General features: G+C 42.5%; 1 protein-coding gene across 2 annotated transcripts in view; it reads right to left on the bottom strand.

Moving 5' to 3' along the window:
• EPHA7 (EPH receptor A7) overlaps positions 1–24383 on the bottom strand; it is a 419947-nt gene that overhangs the window by 255099 nt on the left and 140465 nt on the right. For both annotated transcript variants that reach the window (XM_030199089.1, XM_030199090.1), the window contains exon 5: positions 5844–6179. In XM_030199089.1, coding sequence (XP_030054949.1) covers positions 5844–6179 — 336 coding nt within the window. The remainder of the gene's footprint in view (positions 1–5843; positions 6180–24383) is intronic.

Genomic DNA, 24383 nt, shown 5'->3' with positions numbered 1-24383 from the left:
CTAGACATGGACATTTCTGATTTTCAGCGATTTTCGAAATCAAAGACGTCCGTGTCAGAAACGACCAAATGCAAGCCATTTGGTCGTGGGAGGAGCCAGCATTTCTAGTGTCCTGGTCCTCCTGACATGCCAGGACACCAACCGGGCAACCTAGGGGGCACTGCAGTGGACTTCATAAATTGCTCCCAGGAACACAGCTTTGTGTGCTGAGCCCCCCCAAAACCCTCCCAAAACCCACTACCCACAACTGTACACCACTACCATAGCCCTTACGGGTGAAGGGGGCACCTAGATATGGGTACAGTGGGTTTCTGGTGGGTTTTGGAGGGCTCGCTGTTTCCTCCAGAAACGTAACAGGTAGGGGGGAGGGGATGGTGTTGGGTCTGCCTGTCTGAAGTGCACTCATCCACTAAAACTGCTCCAGGGACCTGCATACTGCTGTCATGGACCTGAGTATGACACCTGAGGCTGGCACGACATATTTTTAAAGATGTTTTTTGAGGGTGGGAGAAGGCTAGTGACCACTAGGGGAATAACGGGAGGTCATCCCTGATTCTCTCCGGTGGTCATCTGGTCATTTCGGGCACCTTTTTCTGCCTCAGTCGTAAGAAAAACAGGTTTGGGTGAAAACGTCCAAGTGCTCGTCAGGGACGTCCTTGTTTTTTCAATTATGGGTCAAGGACGTCCAAGTGTTAGGCACACCCAAGTCCCGCCTTCGCTATGCCTCCGACACGCCCCCTTGAACTTTGGCCATCCCTGCAACGGAGTGCAGTTGGGGAAGTCCAAAATCGGCTTTCGATTATACCGATTTGGACATTTCTGTGAGGACGTCCATCTTACGATTTATGTCGAAAGATGGGCATCCTTCTCTTTCGAAAATGAGCCCAATAATCTCCCAAGTGCATGGAATGTCCCAAGTGTTCCTTTACAAGCACTATGCAGCATGTCGTGGATTTTTTTCAGCAGTAGCTTTTTTTCTTGCTTCTCCTACAGGAAATGATTGTGGAATAATTAGTCCATATTTTCCCAGATGTATATTCCATGTATCAAAAAAGGTGAAAGGATGGTCAGATGAAAGCCGGCATTGTTAAAAGAGGCTATTAGAGCCAAAAGAAAATGTTTCAAAAACGGAAAAAGGATCTGAATGAAGAAAACAAGAAGTAGCATAAGCACTGCTAGCAAAAAAATTGATAAAGAAGGCTAAAAGAGAATATGAAAAAGATTACTGCAGAGGCAAAAACTCACAGTACAAACTTTTTCAGATATATTATTAGCAGAAAGCATGTGAGGGAGTCAGTTGACCTATTAAATTATCAAGGAGTAAAAGGGGCACCTGGACAAGGCTGTAGCAGAAACACTAAATGAATTTTTTGCGTCAGTGTTCACTGAGGAGGATGTAAGGTAATAGTATTTAATGGTGAAAATGCAGAAGAACTGAACCAAACCTCAGTGAACCTGGAAGATGTCATAAGTTAAACTGACAATTTAAAGAGCAGCAAATTTCTTGCACTGGATGGTATACACCCCCAGGTACAGAAAGAACTAAAAAAAACAAATTGTTTAGCTATTATTAGTAATCTGTAACTTGTCATTCAAATCATCCACAACACCTGAATCCAGGAAACCACAGTCCAGTAAGCCTGACGTCAGTGCAGGGTAAAATGGTGGAAGCTTTAATAAAGATCAAAATTATTGAACACATAGACAAACATGGGGTCCCTTTTACAAAGGATCATTAGGCACTATACATGTGCAGTGTGCACCTACATGAGACTACCGCCAGGCTACCATGCCTCACTGGCGGTAATTTTAGATTTAGCACGCGCTCATAGTGCCTGGATGATTTATTTCCTCCCACGCACGTCATTTCCGGTGGTAATCGGCAGTTGGCGTGCGCTGAACAGTCACCATGCATGTAGCGTATGAGCCCTTACCGCTAGATCAATGATGGGTGGTGTTAAGGGCTCAGACCAGTTTTGGACGCACGCCGGTTTCAGTTTTACCGCATGCCCTTTTCCCGTCCCATTAAAAAAAAGGCCCTTTTTTTGCAAACACGGTCAAATCTGGCCTGGCACGTGCCCAATTCACATATCTACACTACGGCAGGCCACTTTTTACCGCAGCTTAGCAAAAGAATTCCGTGGTTTAATGGAACAGAGTGAACACATAGGCGCCCCGTATAAGAGGCTTGGGGAGGCTAAGCCTCCTCAGCCCAATCGTCGACTTCCGCTTGTGGTGCAGCCCGCCCTCCCGCCCCGCGCATTTTCATCTTTTATTTCCGTGGCAGCAACGTCAATGAGGAAAAAGACTACAGGCTCGCTGCCAGCTTCTCCCTTCTCTCTGCACACAGTGTCCCGCTCTCGCGGAAACAGGAAATGCATCACCGCAGAAGACGGGACACTGTGTGCAGAGAGAAGGGAGAAGCTGGCGGCAAGCCTGTAGTCTTTTTCTTCATTGACGTCGCTGCCACGGAGCGTATGGAGGTAAGCTCCGCCCCCTTTAGCCTCCCCAAACAGTTGGGCTACCGACCGTCTATGAGTGAACATATATTTAACTAAAAGTCTTGCCTCACCAATTTGCTACATTTTTACAAAGGCATGAATAAGTATCTGGAAAAAGGGGAGCCAGTTGATGTAACGTCAACCTTGTCTGTTGTTTATTTACCGTTAGCCACAATGAACTCGAGTATGCTCAGGATAATGTGGGGTATTAAATGTCAGAATAAATAATGTATCCAGATTCTCAGAGAGCTTTTGATAAGTCCCTCATGAGAGACTCCTGGGAAAATCAAAACACTGTGGGATAGGAGGCAATGTTCTGTCGTGTATTAGGAACTAGTTAAAAGATAGAAACCAGACAGTAAGGTTAAATGGCCAATTCTCTAAATGGAGGAAGATACATAGTGGAGTGCCACAAGGACCTATACTGGAACTGCTGCTTTTAAATATATCTATAAATGATCTGGAAATGGAAATGATCAGTGAGGTGATCAAATTTGCAGATGACACAAAACTAGTCAAAGTTCTCAAATTGCATACAGACTGCGTGAAATTGCAGGAGGATCTTGAAAGGCTGGAAATGACACATAAAATTTAATATGCACAAGTGCAAAGCAATGCACATTGGGAAGACTAAACCAATGATACTAGGTTCCACATTAGGAGTCACCACCTAGGAAAAGGATTTAAGTGTCATCATGAACAATATATTGAAATCTTCTGCTCATTATGCAGCAGTGACACAGAATAGCAAACAGAATGTTAGGAGCTATTTTAAAAAGAATAGAGAATAAAACAAAGAATATTATAATGCCTTGGTATTGCTCCACGGTGAGACCATATCTTGAGTGTCGTGTGTAGTTGCGGCTGCCACAAAAAAATACAGTGAAACTGGAAAAGCATAATGAAGGGCGACCAAAATGATCAATGGAATGGAACGACTCTCATATGAAGAAAAGGATAAACAGGTTAGGGTTCTTCAGCATGGAGGAGAGGTGGATAAGGAGAGATATGATAGGGATCTACAAAATCCTGGGCGGAGTGGAACAGGTAAATGCAAATCAACTGTTCACTCTTCTGAAAAGTACAAAGACTATGGAACACTCCATGAAGTCACATAGCAATAAATTTAAAAGAAATAGGAAAAACTATTTTTCTCTCAATGTATAGTTAAGCTCTGGAACTTATAGCCAGTGCAAGTGGCAGAATGGGTTTAAAAAAAGGTTTGGACAAATTCTTGGAGAAAAAGTCCATAAACTGTTATTAAAGTAGACCTTGGGAAAGCCAGTGCTTATGCTTGGGTTAAAGTGACACAGATTCTTTCTGGTTTTTGTGACTCTACAAGGTACTTTTTACCTAGATTGGCCACTATTGGAAACAGGATATTGGGAGGAGTGGCCTAGTGGTTAGAGCATCAGTCTTGCAATCCAGAAGTGGCTGGTTCAAATCCCACTGCTGCTCCTTGTGATCTTGGGCAAGTCACTTAATCCTCCCAATGCCTCAGGTACAAACTTAGATTGTGAGCCCTCCTGGGACAGAGAAATACCCAGTGTACGTGAATGTAACTCACCTTGAGCTACTACTGAAAAAGGTGTGAGCAAAATCTAAATAAATACATGTACCTTTGGTGTAGCCCAGTAGTTGGGCAACTCTTATGTTCCCCAGTCTCATCAGAGGCCTCCAAAGTTCCATTAAATTAATCTGAAACCTCACAGAGCAATTTCCTTAACCCACTACTACTGAATTTGAATGGAAGGCCTGATCAAAGCAGAGTCTTGGTAGTACCCTGGTAAATAATCAAACATATTTGTTTTTAAATTTTCTTATAACCTTTCCCCACCCAGAGTTCTTTCCGCAGCTCTGTATTTGGCATGTGTAAACCTTTTCTGGAAATTCAGTTCATCCTTCCAAAACAGATTTATTCTTTATCCAGTGGTATGTGAATCAGCTCAACTACTGTGGCTGGACACAGATGAACTCCTATTTAACTCAGTATAGGCCTTATTAAGGCAATTTTTGAAGATGAAACTACTTTGTTATGACATAGAATATGAAGACCACCAATCAAGACTTTTGGTTTCTTATTCTTCATTACGCAGTAAATGACAGCAGATAAAAACCTACATGGTCCAGCCAGTCTGCCCAAGAATGTGGCCAGAGCCACGCCCACCACTCTGTGTAGTCCCAATCAACCATGCTTAAAAGCTGGTTGTCAAGTCTCCATCACACCAACCACATAGGGAGCCAAATATGATGGAGTCTTGGTTATAACCATATATCGCTGACAGTATTCAAGCTGTCTTCCCTCCTCCTGAATTGCACAGCACTCTCACTCACAGCAAGTGATAATCTGAAGTTGCTGAAGCTTCACTTGTTATTTTTCTTGTGGTTTTTTTTTTTTTGTTTTATTTTTTGCCATTTGCAGGACACAGACCTTAGAAGTCTGTCCAGCATCAGCATCAGTTCTCCCATACTGGATTTGGATAACCTTCTTTCAGTCTTTCTCCATTTAAGGGTCACAGGCTGTAGAAGTCTGTCTTGCACTGGCCTCAGTTCCCCCAGTTTTCTTTCAGTCTTTTGCCATTTGCAAGACAAAGACTGTAGAAGTCTATCCAGCATTGGCCTCAGTTCCCCCATGCTGGATCTTATTCTTTTGCCATTTGCGGAAACAGACTATACAAGTCTGTTTTGCATCAGCCTCAGTTCCATCATACTGGATTTGGCTAATCTTCTTTCAGACTTTTGTCATTTGTGGGACACAGACCGTAGAAGTCTGTCAGGCATCAGTCTCAGTTCCCACTACTTTTCTCAACAGCCATGTTGCGTTTTTCATTTTCTTTCTATTTAGTAATCCCTTGTGTCTATCACATGCATTTTTTTAATTCACTCGCCGTTTTTGACTCTACCAAAGCTCCCGGAAGGGTGTTCCAAGCATCTACTACCCTCTCTGTGAAAAAAAGTATTTCCTGATGTTACTCTTAAGTCTACCTCCCTGCAACCTCCATTCATGCCCACCTCTAGTTCTACTGCCACTAAGCCTCTGAAAGAGGTTTACTTTTATAATGTTTACTTTTATTTTATAATATTTCTATAATTATTTTTAGAGGAGGTTGCATAGATCAGTAACACAAAACTCCTATTTTAATGTATTTTGAATTTAAATTTTTGAATGGCATAATATGAGAAATGCACAGGGCTCTGTATACCCTGGCTAAATGTGATTACACTAATGAACAATACTATGGAAAAGTATTATCAGTGACACATTTAACAAAATCAAAGCCTATAACGGAAAAGGATACTTCTTCCTTCCAATTAGTGTAATCATTAGTCCATTAAGCTTACCTGCTTGTCCAGTGGTAATACTAACAGCTGCAAAGAGTCTCTGTGAACGGCTCAATTCGGAGACCCCATTGACAGCTTCAACTTCAAATGTGTAGTTGGCATGAGCCAGCAGGTCCATAACCGTGACATATGTATCTCCCAATCCACTCTGCTGAGGCACATATCCAATGCTACTCCCACAGGAAACACATTCCCCCTGCTCCCAGCTACACCTCTTGCACAAAATTCGATAGGTTACATCATTTCTTCCACCGCTGTCTGCTGGAGGGCTCCACTCCAAGCTCACCGTAGTCTGGTTGATGTTATAAATGAGGTTCTGGGGTGCAGATGGAGGCCCTGAGCAACATAAACATGCAAAAAAATTCAGTATGGAATGCTTGGGTACAGAAGAACTTTAATCACACAAAAAAACATGGCTAGTTCTCAGTATTTTATTAAAAACAAAGCATTTTTTAATCCTTATTCTACTGGCACCAGAGGTGTGATATTAGACCTGCATATTCAGTGCCCTGAATATCTGGATTTTGGGCAGCTGCTGGATATCTCCAGGTACCTGCTGATATTCAATTGTGGCACCTGGATAACTATCCAGCCATAATTAGGATAGCAATTTGGTTAGTTCTGCATAGCCAGATAGTTATCTGAGCACCAGTAGTGAACAGCGGGGGTGGCCTGACAACCTCGGTGCCCACCCTGACTCCGCTCTTGGATTGCCATGGCACTAAGTGGAGAGTACTGCAAAGAGTCTATATTGATATTCAGTGGAACTCTTCAATTAAGCGTTGCTGAATACCAGCGATTGGGATGGGCAGAGACATTTAGGGGTCTTTTTACTAAGCTGTGGTAAAAGGAGGCCTGTGCTAGTGTCAGCGTGTGCTTTTATGAGTGCTGAGGCCCCCTTTTATCACAGCGGGTAAAAGGCTGGCCATTTTTGGGGAAAAGAAATGGCTGTGCAGTAAGTGAACCACTTGCTGTGTGCCCAATTTGGGAGGTGGCGGTAAGGGCTTCCATGCTAACAGCCAAGTAAGCACCTGCGCTACAAAAACAGAAAATATTTTTGTAGTGGCAGAGATGGAGTGCGCTGGGAGTGAGAACTACCATTGGGCTACAGTTCCGGATTGGCGTGCAGCAAACCTGCTGCTCCACGCCACCCTTTAGTAAAAGGAACCCTTAATGAGCCTTTCCTGCCTGGTTAAATCGCTCTATTGACCAGTAGGTGTCTTACATACAAGCAACTATCTATGAAATCAGAAATTTAAAATGTAGTGCGATTAGTTTTCTACTGTAATCTGCTGGGTTGGTCGTGAGCCCTTGAGCCCATGCCGAGGCCCGCTGATAGAAGGGACCAAGGCCTAGGGGAGACCGACCCACCACTACACACCCCAACTATCCAACACCCCTAGCCTACCCACACGCAGCACCTCAGGAAGAAAGGAAAATAGGCATTCAAGCAGGCCTCACGGCCGAACCGGAACCGATACACACACAGGGAGGGGAGAAAGGAACACTGGAGTCCCCACGGGACCCGAGGTGCCAGCCATGCACTGAATAACCAACCACGGAGGCTCCACAGACCCAGGACAGAACCTCCTCCCCCGACTAACAAGGAGAGACACCAAAGGAACCAGAGCGGGGTGCCACACCCACCCAGGGGACTAGCGCAGGAAGGGCAAACTAACACAGGAAACACCCTGTAACCACAGGAGGACACGGAGAAAACAGCAAGAAGACTGCCCTGCCACATGAACACCGCAGCCAGGACCACCCCCCCCCCCCCCCCCCCCCCCCCAGGACAGAAGGGAAAATGAACACACTAGAACCACAGCAGCCAGACACCGGGACAGGAAACAAAGATAGACTAGTCCTCAAACCAGAGGCCAGAGGAAAGACACAAAAGGGATGAGGAAAATCCCCTGTCTAACTACACAGGGGACAGAGGCAGAGACACAGTACACAAGGAGTTAAACTTACTGAGCCAGAAGTCAGAGGCAGGAGCACAGAGGTGAGAGAACACTAAGTAAACAAACAACCTGAGGAAAGGCTGGCAGAGTCTGCTGCCCCCACTGAACAAACAAAGCAGCTGGCCTCCCACAGAGAACTGCAAGCAGCGGGGAGAGCCCAGCTGGAGGCAAGTGAACTGATTACCCACATCCCCACCTGGACAGAAACGAGCCCAGACAAAGCAAACTAAACAGCAGGCTGAGTACACATACAGGCACACACGCGCTGCCCCGAGATATCCCAAACAAAGGGAAAGTAATTGAAATCCCTGAACAGGGAACACAGATACACAACCAGAGTAACGTTCTGACAGAGAACTGTAAAGGCTTTAGGCTGCCAAGAAACGTAACGCCAAAGCAGGGAAAGCAGGAACATGTGGGTTTAAGTACTACCCACTGACGTCAGCTCAAACCCTGACAGCCAATCAGGAATGGAGTCCACACCCCTCCCCTGCTAGACCGGCAGAATCATAACATCTACAAGATACCATTTTTATTGAATGATAACTTTCACACTGTGTTAGCTGTAACATATCCAGTTTTGGACTACTACAACTTATCATAATTTAACCCTATTTCACATAGACCACAGAAATCTGAAATGAGATGTCTAGGTTGGGACATGCACAATTCCAGTGGTATTTTAGAAAAGGATCTGCCAGCATAGAGGCTTTTGCAAAATACATGCAGGAATGCATGTTTTTTTTTGCTGGCACATGCTGGCTCATACAATAAGGGCGAAAAAAGAGAAGAGTGGGGGAAGATAGGCTCTTTCCAATCAATAAGGGAGACGTATATTTTGGATATATTTGTATATATTGGATAGCAGAGCCGGTAGTGGGAGGCGGGGCTGGAGGTTGGGAGGCGGGGATAGTGCGGGGCAGACTTATACGGTCTGTGCCAGAGCCAGTGGTGGGAGGCGGGACTGGAGGTTGGGAGGCAGGGATAGCGCTGGGCAGACTTATACGGTCTGTGCCAGAGCCGGTGGTGGGAGGCGGGGATAGTGCTGGGCAGACTTATACGGTCTGTGCCCTGAAGAGCACAGGTACAAATCAAAGTAGGGTATACACAAAAGTAGCACACATGAGTTGTCTTGTTGGGCAGACTGGATAGACCGTGCAGGTCTTTTTCTGCCGTCATCTACTACTATATTACTATGTTATTTGAAAAAGGTATAATGTTTATTATAACAGGTCGACTCAACACAGCCGTGTTTCGTCGACGTAGCGCCTTCTTCAGGAGTCTTCCAACAGTATATCGAGTACTTGAGTGTTTAATACGCCAAGAAAAATAATTTTGACGAACATGCAGTTCCTTCTCTTTCAGAGTAGTGACAGAAATGCATACAGCAAGCGGGGCCGTAGTGACACTGTTGGAAGACTCCTGAAGAAGGCGCTACGTCACCGAAACACGGCTGTGTTGAGTCGACCTGTTATAATAAACATTATACCTTTTTCAAATATACGTCTCCCTTATTGATTGGAAAGAGCCTATCTTCCCCCACTCTTCTCTTTTTTTCTCCTGTATTGTTTCGTGTGGATTAAGTGCACCTCCACACTTTGTGTGGCTTCCTTTTTTAGATTATCATACAATAAGGGCTCAATTCAGTAAAGGGCATTAGAATCTAGGCATCAAAAACGTGGGCTTTCCTTTAGTCCATCTGGACCGGCCCAGAAAGATACTGATGGGTTGTGTACTCCTTCCAGAAGGTGGAGACTGAGAATTTTGACTCTCATGAGAGTCAATAAGAGCCCTAGCTAGCTAGAGAAAGATTCAGTATTAACATAACAAAGCAGGAAGGAAAGGGTGAGAAGTAACTTCTGTGCAACTGGTAAAGTCAAATTGGCAACAGATGAAGCCTTACAGGCATTGAAAACACACACACACACACAGCCCTTGTAAAGACCAAGGCTAAGGCAAGTATGAGGGTGGGTCTTTTTATGTTTTAATAATGACCGACTACAAATACTGAAAGCAGCTCAATACCCACAAAACTAACATACAATACGAAATTACATCGTTCTTAAGGCATCAGACAGAAATTAATGGCCAAGAAATCACAGCACAGGGAGGGTTCTGGGCCGGTCCAGAGAAACTAAAGGAAAGCAAATTATCAGGTAAGATCTATTTTCTCCTTCCTTAGCATTCTTCCGGAGAGGCTCAGAAAGATATTGATGGGAAGTAACAAAGCAGTACAACTAAGGGAAGGACCCTAGTAATCCCATCGTAAGGACTCTTGCTCCAAAAACTGCATCCTGACAACATTGTACATCCAACCTGTAATGTTTAGAAAAAGAATGCAAGGAAGATCATGTTGCTGCCTTACATATGTCCAAAGGCGGCACTAAGAAGCGCTCAGCCCATGATGCTGCTTGACCTCTAGTAGAGTGAGCATTTACCCCTTCTGGAGTAGGTTTTCCAGATAGAAGGTAAGCGGAAGCAATCATCTCTTTTAGCCATCTTGAACTGGTAGGCTTAGATGCCACTAAACCCTTGCGGATGCCTCCAATGAGCAGGAAAAAAATGATCTGATTGTCTGAAATCCTCCACAGTCCACAAAGCATGCTTAAGGACTCTCCTGCCATCGAGTTTTCGCAAACTCCCCTGTTCATCTGACCCTGAAGATGAACTTAGTACCAGTAAAACTACCAACTGGTTCAAATGAAACCTGGACAAAACCTTAGGAAGAAAGGAAGAAACAGGGTGCAAAATTACCCGTTCCTCAGAAAACTTCCAAAAAAAGAGACCTAAAGGAAAACATCTGTAACTCTGACACTCGCTGAGCCGAGGCAATGGCAACTAAAAACACCACTTTAATCATCAAATCTTTCAGAGAATAGGCTGCCAAAGGTTCAAAAGGTGGCCTAGTAAGGGCTGAGAGAACTATATTGAGGTCCCAAACAGGAAAAATCACTCTAGACGAAGGACGAAGTAACTCCACATCTCAAAGAAAGCGAATGACATCTAGATGACTAGCCAAAGACTTCCCTTTGATTATACCTCAAAAACAAAACAATGCTGCAATCTGAACCTTAAGTGAAGCAATTGCCAAGCCTTTATCAAAACCTTCCTGAAAAAAAATCTAAGATTTGGACCACCAATGCATGAAACAGAAAAAAAGATTGATCGGCACACCAAGCCTCAAAAATACGCCAAGTGCGAATGTAATTCAGAGAAGTAGACAGACATCACAAATGAAGCATCATAACTATGACATTAAAGGAATAATCTCTCTTTGTTAACCATGCCCTTTCAAAAGCCAAGCCATAAGACAAAATCGAGTTGGATCTGGATGAACCACCACCACCACCACCTGAACTAGAAGGTCTAGAGAGTCTGGAAACTTGAGAGGGGAGTCAACTGAGATATACGAGATCGGCATACCAAAGTCTGTGAGGCCAATTGGGTGCTACCAGAATTACTAGACCTGCGTGTCTCTTGATTCTTTGAATAAGTCATCCTAAAAGGGGCCACAGAGGAAACACATCAAGAAGGTCTGACGGCCACAGCTGTAGAACAGCATCTATGCCATCTGCTTTGAGATCTTTCAAACAATTGAAGAATCGAGGCACCTTGAAGTTGGAAGATGTAGCCATCAGATCCATGATTGGTAATCCCCACCACATAAGAATCATCTGAAAAGCTGATCACTGAGTTCCCATTCTCCTGGGTCTAGAGTGTAACGACTGAGGAAGTCCACCTGGACATTTGATGTCCCAGCCACATGAGAGGCTGACAGGTCTGAGAGATGGCGATCCGCCCTAGACATGAGAAGAGCTGCTTCCTGTTCTAGATGATGACTTCTCATTCCTCCTTGACGATCGATGTTCTCCACTGCTGTCGCATTGTTTGAGAGAACTCGCATGGGTCTGTGTTTGAGTAGATGACACAATGCCTCTACAGCCAGACAAATTGCTCTTATTTCTAAAAGATTGATCGAGAAGGACATCTCCTCCTGGGACCAAAGACTCTGAGCTTTATGTCCCAGACAGTTAGCTCCCCAGCCCCTGAGACTGGCATCAGTTGTCACTATGACCCACTGAGGAGGGTCTAAAGGAACTCCCTTGGCCAGATTTTGTGTCTGAAGCCACCAATGGAGACTCCCTCGCTCTAGAGTCCTGAGAATCAGTTTGACAGTCAGAGAATCTGTCTGAGGAGACCAACAGGACAAAAGGGCCTTTTGAAGAGGCCTCATATGAGCTCTTTCCCAAGGAACTACCTTGATTGTCGAAAGTCAAGGATCCTAAGACTTGAAGATAATCTCTCACACTTGGTACCGGCTTGTAAAGAAGGGACTGTATCTGATCCTGTAGTTTGACAATTCTATTCTGAGGCAAAAATACTCGGCATCGAGGAATGTGTCGAAGGAAACTCCGAGATAATTGAGAGTCTGAGATGGCACCAGACAACTTTTGCGAGGGTTTACTACTCAACCAAGCCATTGAAGAAATTGAACTACTCACTCCATGGCTTGCACACTTTCCTGACATGATTTTGCTCTGACCAACCAATCGACCAGGTAAGGATGGACCAGAATGCCCTCTTTTCTGAGAGCCACTGCCACCACCACCACCACCACCACCATCATTATCTTCGTAAAGGTACAAGGCCAAAAGGAAGAGCTCAAAACTGAAAATGCAGGCCCAAAACTGTAAAACGAAGAAACCTTTGTGCAAAGGACAAATCAGGATATGCAGATAAGCCTCTGTCAAATTTACAGCCATCAGAAACTCTCCTAATCGAACAGCCAAAATAACCAAATGCAGAGTTTCCATACGAAAACTGGTGAACTTGAGCATCCGGTTGACTGCCTTGAGATCCAAAATTGGTCAAAAGGACCCCTCTTTTTTTGGAACTACAAAGTAAATGGAATAGCAGCCTGTCCTTATTTCTGAAGGGGGAATAGGAAACACCACTTGTAAAGCAAGAATCCTTTCCAGAGTGGCCCTGACCACTCCTGCCTTTAGACTGCCTCTGGCAGTGGTTGCGCAAACTCTAAGGTATACCCGTCGTGAATAACCTCAAGAACCCATTGATTGGCTGTAATTTTGGCCCACTTCCATTAAAACAAATCCTAAAGAAACTCCAAACTGCTCAAAACACAGCAGCTAGGCTTATATTTGGAAAAACGAGATTCAAAAGCGCCAACCCCCTTTGAGAAAAACTACACTGGCTACCAATCAAAAAATGTGTTGCATTCAAAATCTGCATCATGGTTCATAAAATCATCTATGGTGATGCCCCAGGATACATGACAGACCTCATAGATCTACCAACCAGAAACACATCAAGATCAACACAAACATACCTAAATCTCCATCACCCAAGCTGCAAAGGACTCAAATACAAATCAACCTATTCATCCAGCTTTTCCTATATAAGCACACAATTATGGAACACATTATCAAGCACCGTGAAAACAACAAACAGCCACCAAAAATTCCGGAAACTACTAAAAACCAACCTGTTCAAAAAGGCATACCCTAACAACCCAACTTAAATGCCTTAACCCTGCAACACAATGAAACCAAAGCTCGTACTGGACATAACTTAACTCTTCCCCTTATGATTCCCTAGCGTGTCTGTAACATATGAACTGTACTCTACTACAACATCACTCTGTATTTGCTCATACCGGTATTGGCGATCGCCTGTACGGTACTATGTAAGTCACATTGAACCTGTAAATAGGTGGGAAAATGTGGGATAAAAATGCAACAAATAAATAACCAATCTCCCACTGGGCGTGGAGGTTGGCCCAGAAATCTTTATTGGGACAGACGAGCAGGGGACTGGAAAGAAGTACCTGCATCTCTAATTTCACATCGGGTACCTGTAAATGATTGGAACCTTTGAAAATAGCAAAACTTTTGACCAGTAGCTACTCTGCCCGCCCAAAACGGATGAAAATCTCTGCCACGTCCCCAACTGGAAAGAAGGCCGAAACCGGCTGGCCTATGAAGATCCTCAGGAAGTTGAGGAACCTTAGTATCCCCTAGACTTTTAACTAATTTATCCAGCTCATCACAAAAAAGTAAAGATCCTCGAAAGGGGAACTTACTAAGTTTAGACTTAGAAGCCACATCAGCCAACCATCCTTGAAGCCAAAGAGAATGACGAGCTGCAACATTTAAAGCCATAGCCTTGGAAGAGGACCTCAATAAATCATACAAGGTATCCATTAAGAAAGCTGAGCCCATCTCTATCTTAGCCATCGCAGCATTCACTAAGGAGAAGTCATCCAGAGACCTATCCAAAACTTGATCGGACCAAAGAAAACAAGCCCTGGCTACCAGAGAACCACAGATAGCTGCTTGGACCATCAGTGCTGAGACATCATAAGAAGACTTTAAAAGATATGCCATACATAGATCTTATACATCTTTCAGTGTCATGCCTCCATCAACAGGGACGGTATTGCGCTTGGTAACAGCAGAAACCACTGCATCAACTACAGGAGTTTTAAGAAGAGCCTTGTCTGAATCCGGAATCAGGTAAAGACAAACCATGGACCTTGACAAAATGGAGCTTGATGCATATGAGAAATTTTACCAGCTTTCCTAATGACCTTTCCCAAAATATCCACCTTGTGCTCTTGAACAACTACTGAATGCTCCTCAAAGTTTAATGTAGAAGAGATCAAAGCTATGAGTTCCTGCAAATCCTCCTTATGAAAAATCATTACTACAGAAGGATCCTCACCAGGTAGGAGAGTGTCTGATACTGGATCGGCAGGAGCAGCTTCCTCAGAAAAACCTGTTTCTTCTACACCAAGGTCTTCCTCGAGGTAAGGTAACTCAGGAACCAAATCTATGTCAGCATCTGCCTCTAAAGCCCAGGCAACCCTAGGTCGTTTGAGAAGAGGATCTGAGGCCCCTTGACCCTTCAGAAGGGAGCACTGGAGAAGGATCCGATTTATGCATTAAAAATGCTCTATACATTTGCAACACAAATGCAGGAGGAAAAATCCCTTGAAGTTCTCCCCCTGTGACGATCCAGGCATCAAAGCCTATGGGAACTTTTCTGGAACCGAAGAAGAGAACTCAGACGTGGTAGGCTTTGGCTGTAAAATGGTAGCGCTCCCTGCCAAAACCGAAGCTTGAGAATGAACAGCTTATTGCACCGGAGAAGAAAGCGGAATGCCTGATATACACCCTAACCCTGACAAAAGCGTCAGGACCTCTTTGACGGTACAACATCTTCAAATACCAGACACCATGAGGCCCCTGCGCTGGCATACCACACAAAGTCACTGATTCTCTGCCATAATGTTGTTGTTGTTGTTGTTGTTTTTCAAAACGCCCAAACAAGAAAAAAAAGCTCCTGAAAATGCAAGAGAGTTAAATACAGACTGCAATACAAATGCTGCAAGCCAGAAGCTAGCTGCTTTGCTCGTTTGATGTTTTTTTGGGTTTTTTTTACAACACAGAAGCAGTAAGGCTGTCTCTCCTTGTCTTCAGAACATCCTTCCCTTGAAGAGGCTGAGGTTAACTTATCCTTAAATTGCACTAATAAATGAAGTCAGGAGGTAGTTGTGGGGGGAGGGACCCAGCCATCCAAGTGTGACACCCTCCAGGTTGTAAGAGAACCCCCGTGGGCCTCAGCCTCCTTTAGCAACAAAACTTATAAGTACATAAGTAGTGCCATACTGGGAAAGACCAAAGGTCCATCTAGCCCAGCATCCTGTCACCGACAGTGGCCAATCCAGGTCAAGGGCACCTGGCACGCTCCCCAAACGTAAAAACATTCCAGACAAGTTATACCTAAAAATGCGGAATTTTTCCAAGTCCATTTAATAGCGGTCTATGGACTTGTCCTTTAGGAATCTATCTAACCCCTTTTTAAACTCCGTCAAGCTAACCGCCCGTACCACGTTCTCCGGCAACGAATTCCAGAGTCTAATTACACGTTGGGTGAAGAAACATTTTCTCCGATTCGTTTTAAATTTACCACACTGTAGCTTCAACTCATGCCCTCTAGTCCTAGTATTTTTGGATAGCGTGAACAGTCGCTTCACATCCACCCGATCCATTCCACTCATTATTTTATACACTTCTATCATATCTCCCCTCAGCCGTCTCTTCTTCAAGCTGAAAAGCCCTAGCCTTCTCAGCCTCTCTTCATAGGAAAGTCGTCCCATCCCCACTATCATTTTCGTCGCCCTTCGCTGTACCTTTTCCAATTCTACTATATCTTTTTTGAGATACGGAGACCAGTACTGAACACAATACTCCAGGTGCCTTTTTCTTTAAACCTTGTTGCACAGAATAAAGTACAGGAGAAACAATATAGATTTTCTTTTAACCGAAAGGAGTCAAAAAAACAGAAAGATATAGAATAATGAGACTGAAGGGCTAAACACATTCCACCTGCTGGAGACTGAAAATATTGGATCTTACTGTAGCTAGTCAGGGCTCTTATTGGCTCTCCCGAGAGTCAGAATTTTCAGTCTCAACCTGCTGGAAGGAGTGCACAACCCATCAGTATTTTCTGGACCGGTCTGGAGGGATGCTAAGGAATAATGGCTTAGGAACTTTTCTTTTGTGAAATTATCCAAAGCTTTTTTAGACCCTACTAAGCTAACTGCTTTTACCACATTCTCTGGCAACGAATTCCAGAGTTTAATTACTCATTGAGTGAAGAAATATTTTCTACAATTCGTTTTAAATTGACTACTTAGTAGATTCTTTGCATGCCCCCTAGTCCTAGTAATTTTAGAAACAGTTAACAAGTGATTCACATCTACCAGTTCCGCTTCACTCGGTATTTTATAATAAACCTCTATCATATCTCCCCTCAGCCATCTCTTCTCCAAGTTGAAGAGCCCTAGTCTTTCCTCTTAGGAAAGTCATTTCACCCCCTTCTCTGTACCTTTTCTAATTCCACCATATCTTTTTTGAGTAATGACATATACACACACATGTGTATCTGCCTAAGCAATATTCTGTGTGCATATCTTTGATAGTGCATATTTGTGGGTGTTCACATGGATGGAGTCTGGACAAGACCTCTCACATACACATGTATCTCTGACATTAAGAGGTCTGGTGTCTAAAACTCAAACAAGAGGCCTTTTAAGTAGGGCAAGGGTACAAATAGGCCACATTTTCAGAATACTCTTGAAGAACGTGCATGAGAGATTGTCATGCAATGGAGGCAGTGCACATGCAGATCGTTATTTAATTACTTACAAAATATATACCACAAACTTGTGGTACTTCAAAGCGGTGTACCAAAAACATTCACCAGTTCTAGGTGCACTGTTATAGAATTGTCCTCTATCTACCATCATTTATTTTGTTACTATGTATTAAATGATGGCAAACAGCATGAGCAAATGAGTTTTAATCCTGTTCATTAAGGGAATCAAGATATTCCCATTTCAAGGGTCACTATTCTGTAAGCTCCTAAGAAATAAGAACAGCGAAACAATTACATACTATCAATCCCATTAGCCTCTGAGACGACCTTGGTATAGCAGGCCCATCATTTTCCCTATGATTTGCTAACCTCCTGGAAGGAAGTAGAGCAAAGAGGAAGAGATTAAAATAATTTAATTTACATTTTAAAATAAATGATCTACACTGAAAGTTTAAGGCAGCGAAGAGATGTGAGGCAAAGACAGTGTCCATAATTATTTATTTATTTTATATCATTTCTACCCCACATTTTTCCACCACTGGCAGGCTCAATGTGGCTTACAACATTTAGGAAACATACTGTAAAGTACAATAAAGTGAAAGGGATATGGATGGCGTAAAGTTACAGGGGCAAGATATAGTAATTGAGTTCACAAAATCTTGAAAGGATTTGTAGTCCAGGAATCACGGATGCAGGACTGGATCTTTAGGGTAAGCTTGCCCAAATAAGTAGGTCTTGAGAGACTTCCGGAAAGTCAGATGATCCTGAACCGTCTTTACTGATTTAAGCAATGCATTCCACAAATGAGTGCTGATGTAGGAAAAGGTGGAAGTGTATGTGGTTTTATACTTGAGACCAGAACACGCAGGGTAATGGAGGTTTAAGTATGAACGAGAAGATCTCAGTGAATTCCTTGGTGGTAAGTTGACAAGGGCATCCATATAAGCTGGAGCTTCTCCGTAGAGGATCTTATGGACTAGGGTGCAAATTTTAAAAGTTATTCGCTCCTGTACAGGAAGCCAGTGTTAATTTCTCACAAAGTGGTCTGGAACTTTTCAACTTTGACGCACCGAAGATGAGTCGAGCCGCTGTGTTCTGGGCAGTTTGTAGTTTTTTGAGAAGTAGGTCTCTGCACCCTGCATATATGCCAGTACAGTAATCGATTCGGCTTAAGACTAGCGATTGGACTAAATTACAAAATACTTCTCTGGGGAAATAAGGCTTTAATCGTTTAAGTTCCAGAGAGAGAAGAAAATTGGCAGGGTAAGGCCTGGTGCGTTTAGGGTAGCAGGTTTAAATCTGTTAAAGGGAGAGGAAAGGATAAGGCAATGAGTTTTTGCTGTATTGTTTTAATTTAAATGAGTTAGCCCAAGTGAGCATGGTGTTTATTCCAAGGCTGATTTCATTAGTTATTTCGGTGAAAGTTGTCCTAAAAGGGATGTAGATAGTGACGTCATATGCATAGATAAATGGGTGAAGACCAAGCTTTGAAAGGGCTGTGGCCAGGGGAATCAGCATTACATTGAAAAGTGTAGGGGAAAGAGGTGAGCCTTGAGGCAGAGTATCAACACTTACTTTTATTTTAGCAAGAACCAACGCAGTATCTCAAAAGAAATATTGCACCTTGCCAAATGGAGAAACTAGAATCAGTTCCCCATAAGGTCATCTATTCCCCCAGACTGGCAAGGGCTAGAGATGCTGTACTGAAAGGGAGGGAGAGGGGGGGGAGTATGGGAATCTCCAATATCACCACATGATGCTTTCTAGTGGCCAGAAACTTAGAGGCCAATTCTACAAAGGGGCACCATTTTGGAGCCTATTCCATACAGGAAAATAGGTGTCTACTTTCCTTTACAGATCACATGCATATAATTTAGGCACAACCACTTAACCAACCACAGAAGTGATATAACTGCTTGCATCTAGATTCCGAAAAAAAAATGTGTGCAAATCATAGTATTCTATAATTACACCCACAAATGCCAGAAGCCTAAGAAATAAGATGGCAGAGTTAGAATATACTGTACTAAATGAAAGGTAGATATAATAGGCATCTCCGAGACCTGATGGAAGGAAGATAACCAATGGGACACTGTCATACCACGGTACAAATTATATCGCAGTGATAGGGTGGATCAAATTGGTGGAGGGTTAGCATTTTATGTTAAGGAGGGCCTTTAATCAAATAGACTAAAAATTCTGCAGGACACAAAACACATCTTGGAATCCTTATAGATAGAAATTCCATCTGTAAAGGGGAAAAAGATAGTGATAAGAGTGTACTACCATCTACTTGGCCAGGATGAACAGACAGATGCAGAAATGGTACCAGAAATTAGGGAGGCTAATAAAATGGAGAACACAATAATAACGGGTGAATTCAATTACCCTGATCTTGACTGGGTAAATGTCACATCAGGGCATGCTAGGGAGGTAAAATTCCTTGATGACATCAAGGACTGCTTTTTGGAATAGCTGGATCAGGAACCAACAAGAGGGGGAACAATTCTAGACCTAGTCCTTAGTGAAGCACATTATCTGGCACAGGAGGTAATTGTACTGAGGCCGCTTGATAGCAATGATCACAACACGATCAGATAAATTTACATAAGGCATGGATGCTATTAAAAAATACCATTCTAGAAGCCCAGGCCAAATATATTCCATTAATTAAAAAAGGAGGAAGGATGCTGACATGGTTAAAAAGTGAGGTGAAGAAAGCTATAAGAGCTAAAAGAAAATCCTTCAGAAAATGGAAAGACTGGACTAAAAAAAATAGGAAACAGCATAAGGAATGGAAAATCAAATGCAAAGCGCTGATAAGGAAGGCAAAGAAAGACTTTGAAAAGAAGATTGCTTTGGAGGCAAAAACATATAGTAAAAACTTTTTTAGGTATATTAGAAGCAAGAAGCTGGTAAAAAGAATCAGTTGGACCGCTAGATGACCAAGGGGGAAAAGGAGCACTAACGGAAGACAAGGTCACAGAAGAGAGATTAAATGAATTCTTTGTTTTGGTCTTCACCAAGGAAGATGTGGGTGAGATACCAATGCCAGAAATGATGTTCAGTGCTGATGAATCAGAGAAAATGAAATAAATCTAGGTAAACCTGGAAGATATAATGGGGTAATTTGACAAATTGAAGAGTAGCAAATCACCTGGACCAGATGGTATACATCCCAGAGTACTGACAGAATTAAAAAATGAACTTGCAGAGCAATTCTTAGTAATTTATCTTTAAAATCAAGCATGGTACCATAAGACTGGAGGGTGGCCAAAGTAATGCCAATTTTTAAAAAGGGGTTCCAGAGGTGATCCAGGAAATTATAGACTGGTGAGACTGATAATTGGTGCCAGACAAATGGTAGAGACTATTATAAAGAACAAAATTACAGAACATATACATAAGCATGGATTAATGAGACAAAGCCAACATTGTTTTAGTTAAGAGAAATCTTTCCTCACTAATCTACTACATTTCTTTGAAGGGGTGAATAAACATGTGGATAAAGGTGAGCTTGTTGATATTTTGTATCTAGGTTTTCAAAAGGGGTCTGGTGTCTACAAATCAAATAATGGGCCTTTTAAGTAGGGCAAGGCTACAAATAGGACACATTTTCAGAATACCCCTTAAGAATGTACATGAGAGATTGGCATGCAATGGAGGAAGTATGCATGCAGAACACTATTTAATTTCTTACAAAATAAATACCACAAACTTGTAAAACTTGAAAGCAGTGTACCAACAACATTCACAATTCATTAAAATCAAAATATAATTTAAATCATATTTAAAACTCAGATACTGCAGCATAATATAACAGAAAACTTAGATGTAAGCAAAATTAAATAAATATGGGTCTGATATTCAGCTGATGGCAGTGAACGTTTTGCTCACCGCCAACAGAGTTATTCCCGGATAGTCAAAGCCGGGACCTGTGCAGTCTTCGGCTTTGAATATCCAGTTATTTTTAAGCCAGCTAACACATAGAGGCTTATTTTCAAAGCACTTAGACTTACAAAGTTACATAGGAACCTATGGAGCTTTGTAAGTCTAAGTGCTTTGAAAATGAGCATGATAGCCGCTTAAGTTGATACAGAAACATGACCCCTAAAGGTAGTAGTGTTAAGGGGCGCCATTTTGGAGGCAGCGCCAGCAGTGCATGAGTGACTGAGGATCCCTGGACCACCAAGGAAAATGCTGGTAGGGCCCACAGGGAATGGGAGGGGACATTCCGGGGTGCGAGGTGATGTATTCAGGGATGGTGGAGGATTTTATCAGGAAGTGGGTGGTGAGGGGGATATGATCAGCTTGGGGGGGGGTGGGGGGGGGGATAGTGTTGGAATGTAATTGTATTTTGCATGCATTGCCTGTCACCTATTATTTCTCTGTGATTACTCTGTGACCTCTGATGTGAATTACTTAGAGAGGTCACACAGCTATGCAACTTCCTGTGGGGGATAGATGCAGCACATGCAGCACATGGAGCACATGGAGCTCATGATCTCTCCTAACCTGAGAGGATCTATGGTGGTGTGAGCATCCATTACCATCTAAGCACATGGAAGGAGCTGATAATACAAATGTATAGTAATATGTATATATAAGCCTGTCTGATTATAATCTAACTACAAACTGTGAGTAAACAGATGTTTTGTTACTTCAACTTTAAAGTGACTCAGCAGTGAATTATTCAGGGGTGAATGAGAGAGAGATGAAGAAAGAAATTAACATTTCTAAAGCTGAAGCTGTGTGTACTAAAATCTGCTAATTATTTACTACAAATAATCCAACAAAAGGGTTATGGGCCCAGGGTCCAGGAATTGAAAAAGAAGAGAAATATTACCAGGCAGAAAAAAAGGCCACATTTTTCTCTTAAGTTTTAAAGGAAAGATTCAGTCTGTCTCTCTCTCCCCCCACACAGCAGACAGAAGGCTAAGAAAATGGCTGAGGGAAGAAATTCACCATTGTTCTATTCTCTCAAGGTGCCTAAATTAACTGAGTTTAATTATCAGCAGTGGGAACTAAGATTTATATGTCTCCTTCGAGCAAAAGGGTTAAATATATGCTTAGACCAAGACAGAACAGCTGAAAATATGGCTGAATGGGACAATGCAAACTATTATGTGAAGTGCATGCTTTTGGAAGCTCTCTCAGAGAAACAAGCCATATTAGTGGAGGGAAAAGATACACCAAAGGACATTTTATATAAACTGAGAACTATGTATGCAACTACATATGCAAAGCAGCAACCAATTTGGTTAGCAGAGTTGAATGAAACCAAATTAAGGGATAAAAGTAAATGTAATGATCACATTATGCATCTTATGTCTTCATTTCAAAAGTTAGAACTTTCTGGAATTCCCATGTGTGATGCATTGAAAAGAGCATTTCTCTTTACCTCACTATCAAAGAAGTTTGATGTTTTTAGGTCTGTAAATGAGGCCATTGAAGGGCAATCTTTTGAACAGGCAACATCAAAACTAAGGCAGGAATGCATAATAAATGATTCTGAGGAGATGTGTTCTCAAAGTCAGTCAGAGAGAAATGAAACAAATTTCTTGGCAAAGAACAGAGGAAGGCGGAGCTATGGGAAAACTCCACCCAAGGGCAAGCTGATTTGCTATTCATGTGGAAAGGAGGGACATGTATCTAAATGGTGTAAGGAAACACAAAACACTCCCTCTAGCTCACCTAAGCCAATGGAACTAAAGAATTTTCAAACCAGGAAATGTATGAAGGACAAAGATAAACACAAGGGCTTTCTAATGGCAGAAAAATCTTTGACTATGGTAAATAATAATTCAAATGAAAGTACTTGGATTTTGGATTCGGGGAGCACATGCCATTTAACCAATTGTAAGGATTTCTTTCAGGAAATGTGTCCAGAAGAAGGTATTCTTAAAACTGCAAACGCAGGGACTGCTAAGATCCAAGCAAAAGGTATTGGATTCTTAAAATGCAAAGTGTCTAATGAAGTTAAAGAAATTCCTGTAAGTGATGTCTTGTATATTCCCCAAGCAGTTTGCAATATGCTTAGTGTATCTACATTAGATAAGAAGGGATTTGTGATTCATTTTGAAAACAGTAAGTGCACAATCTCTAAAAATGATGAAGTGTATGCTGAAGCTTTTATGCATAATGATGTTTATAAGCTGAACATTTCAGGTGAAGCCTCACATATGGTGCAAGTAAGGAAGAATGATGGTAAATGTAGTCCGGAAATCTGGCATCGCCGCCTGGGACATCGTGATTCTAAGGTGATCCAGGATCTTTACAGTAAGCAACTAGCCACTGGCATTCAGATAAGTGCAGATGCTGGTAAAATGGAGAAATGCATAGACTGTGTTACTCAAAAAGGTGTGAGACCCTCATTTCCTGCATACACAGGAAATAGGAGTAATAAAGTGCTGGACTTAATACACAGTGACTTATGTGGACCGTTTAATATCCCATCATTGGGAAATAACAGATTTGTGCTAATATTCTTGGATGATTTCTCTAGATATTGTGTGGCCTATTTGCTGAAAGAAAAAAGTCAAGTCACAGACATGCTGAAGAAATACGTAGCCATGGTGAGCAATAAATTTGAAAGAAAACCAAAGGTTCTTCAGACCGACAATGGTGGTGAGTTCACTTCGCAAAGCATGCGCACATTTCTAGAACAAGAAGGCATTCAGCATATCACAACAGTAGCTTATACACCAGAACAAAATTCTGTTGCAGAGAGAAAATTTAGGTCACTTGTGGAAATGACCAGATGTATGCTGTCAGATAGCAATCTCCCTAAAAGACTATGGGGGGAAGCCATTCTCACAGCAGTGTACCTACAAAACAGAATGCCAACTAAAGGCGCTGAGCGCACACCACATGAGACATGGCATGGTAGGAAGCCAAACCTGTCACACATAAGAACATTTGGAAGTACAGCATATGCTCATGTACCAAAGCAAAGAAGGCATAAGCTGGATTCCACAACAGAAAGGGGCATTTTAGTTGGCTATACTCCAGGACACAAAGGATATAGAATTTTGAATCTGAAAACTGGCATTGTTGGCATAAGACATGTTACATATTTTGATGAAAACAAAAGGGTTGATAAAGGCTGGATTATCCCAGATGAGCCTTATCATCCAGAATATGAAACTAGAACCATAATAGACATGCCAGTGTATATAAATGCCATACCAAGGCAGATGTCTGAAAGCAACTCATCTGTATCTAACGAGGAACAGGCAGAGGAAACAGACACAGAAAGGATCATTGAAGAAGACAGTACAGTTGGAGAAGGGGAATCAATTGGAGAAGGACTCTCAGATATAGAGGATGCAGAAAGGTCAGACCAACCTGTTGTCAGACGCTCATCCAGGGAAAACAAAGGTGTTCCACCCCCAAGACT

Source organism: Microcaecilia unicolor, chromosome 3, assembly GCF_901765095.1.
Source record: "Microcaecilia unicolor chromosome 3, aMicUni1.1, whole genome shotgun sequence".
Taxonomy (NCBI): domain Eukaryota; kingdom Metazoa; phylum Chordata; class Amphibia; order Gymnophiona; family Siphonopidae; genus Microcaecilia; species Microcaecilia unicolor.
The sequence above is the reverse complement of the archived record's forward strand: the minus strand, read 5'-3'. Positions and strand labels throughout refer to the sequence as shown.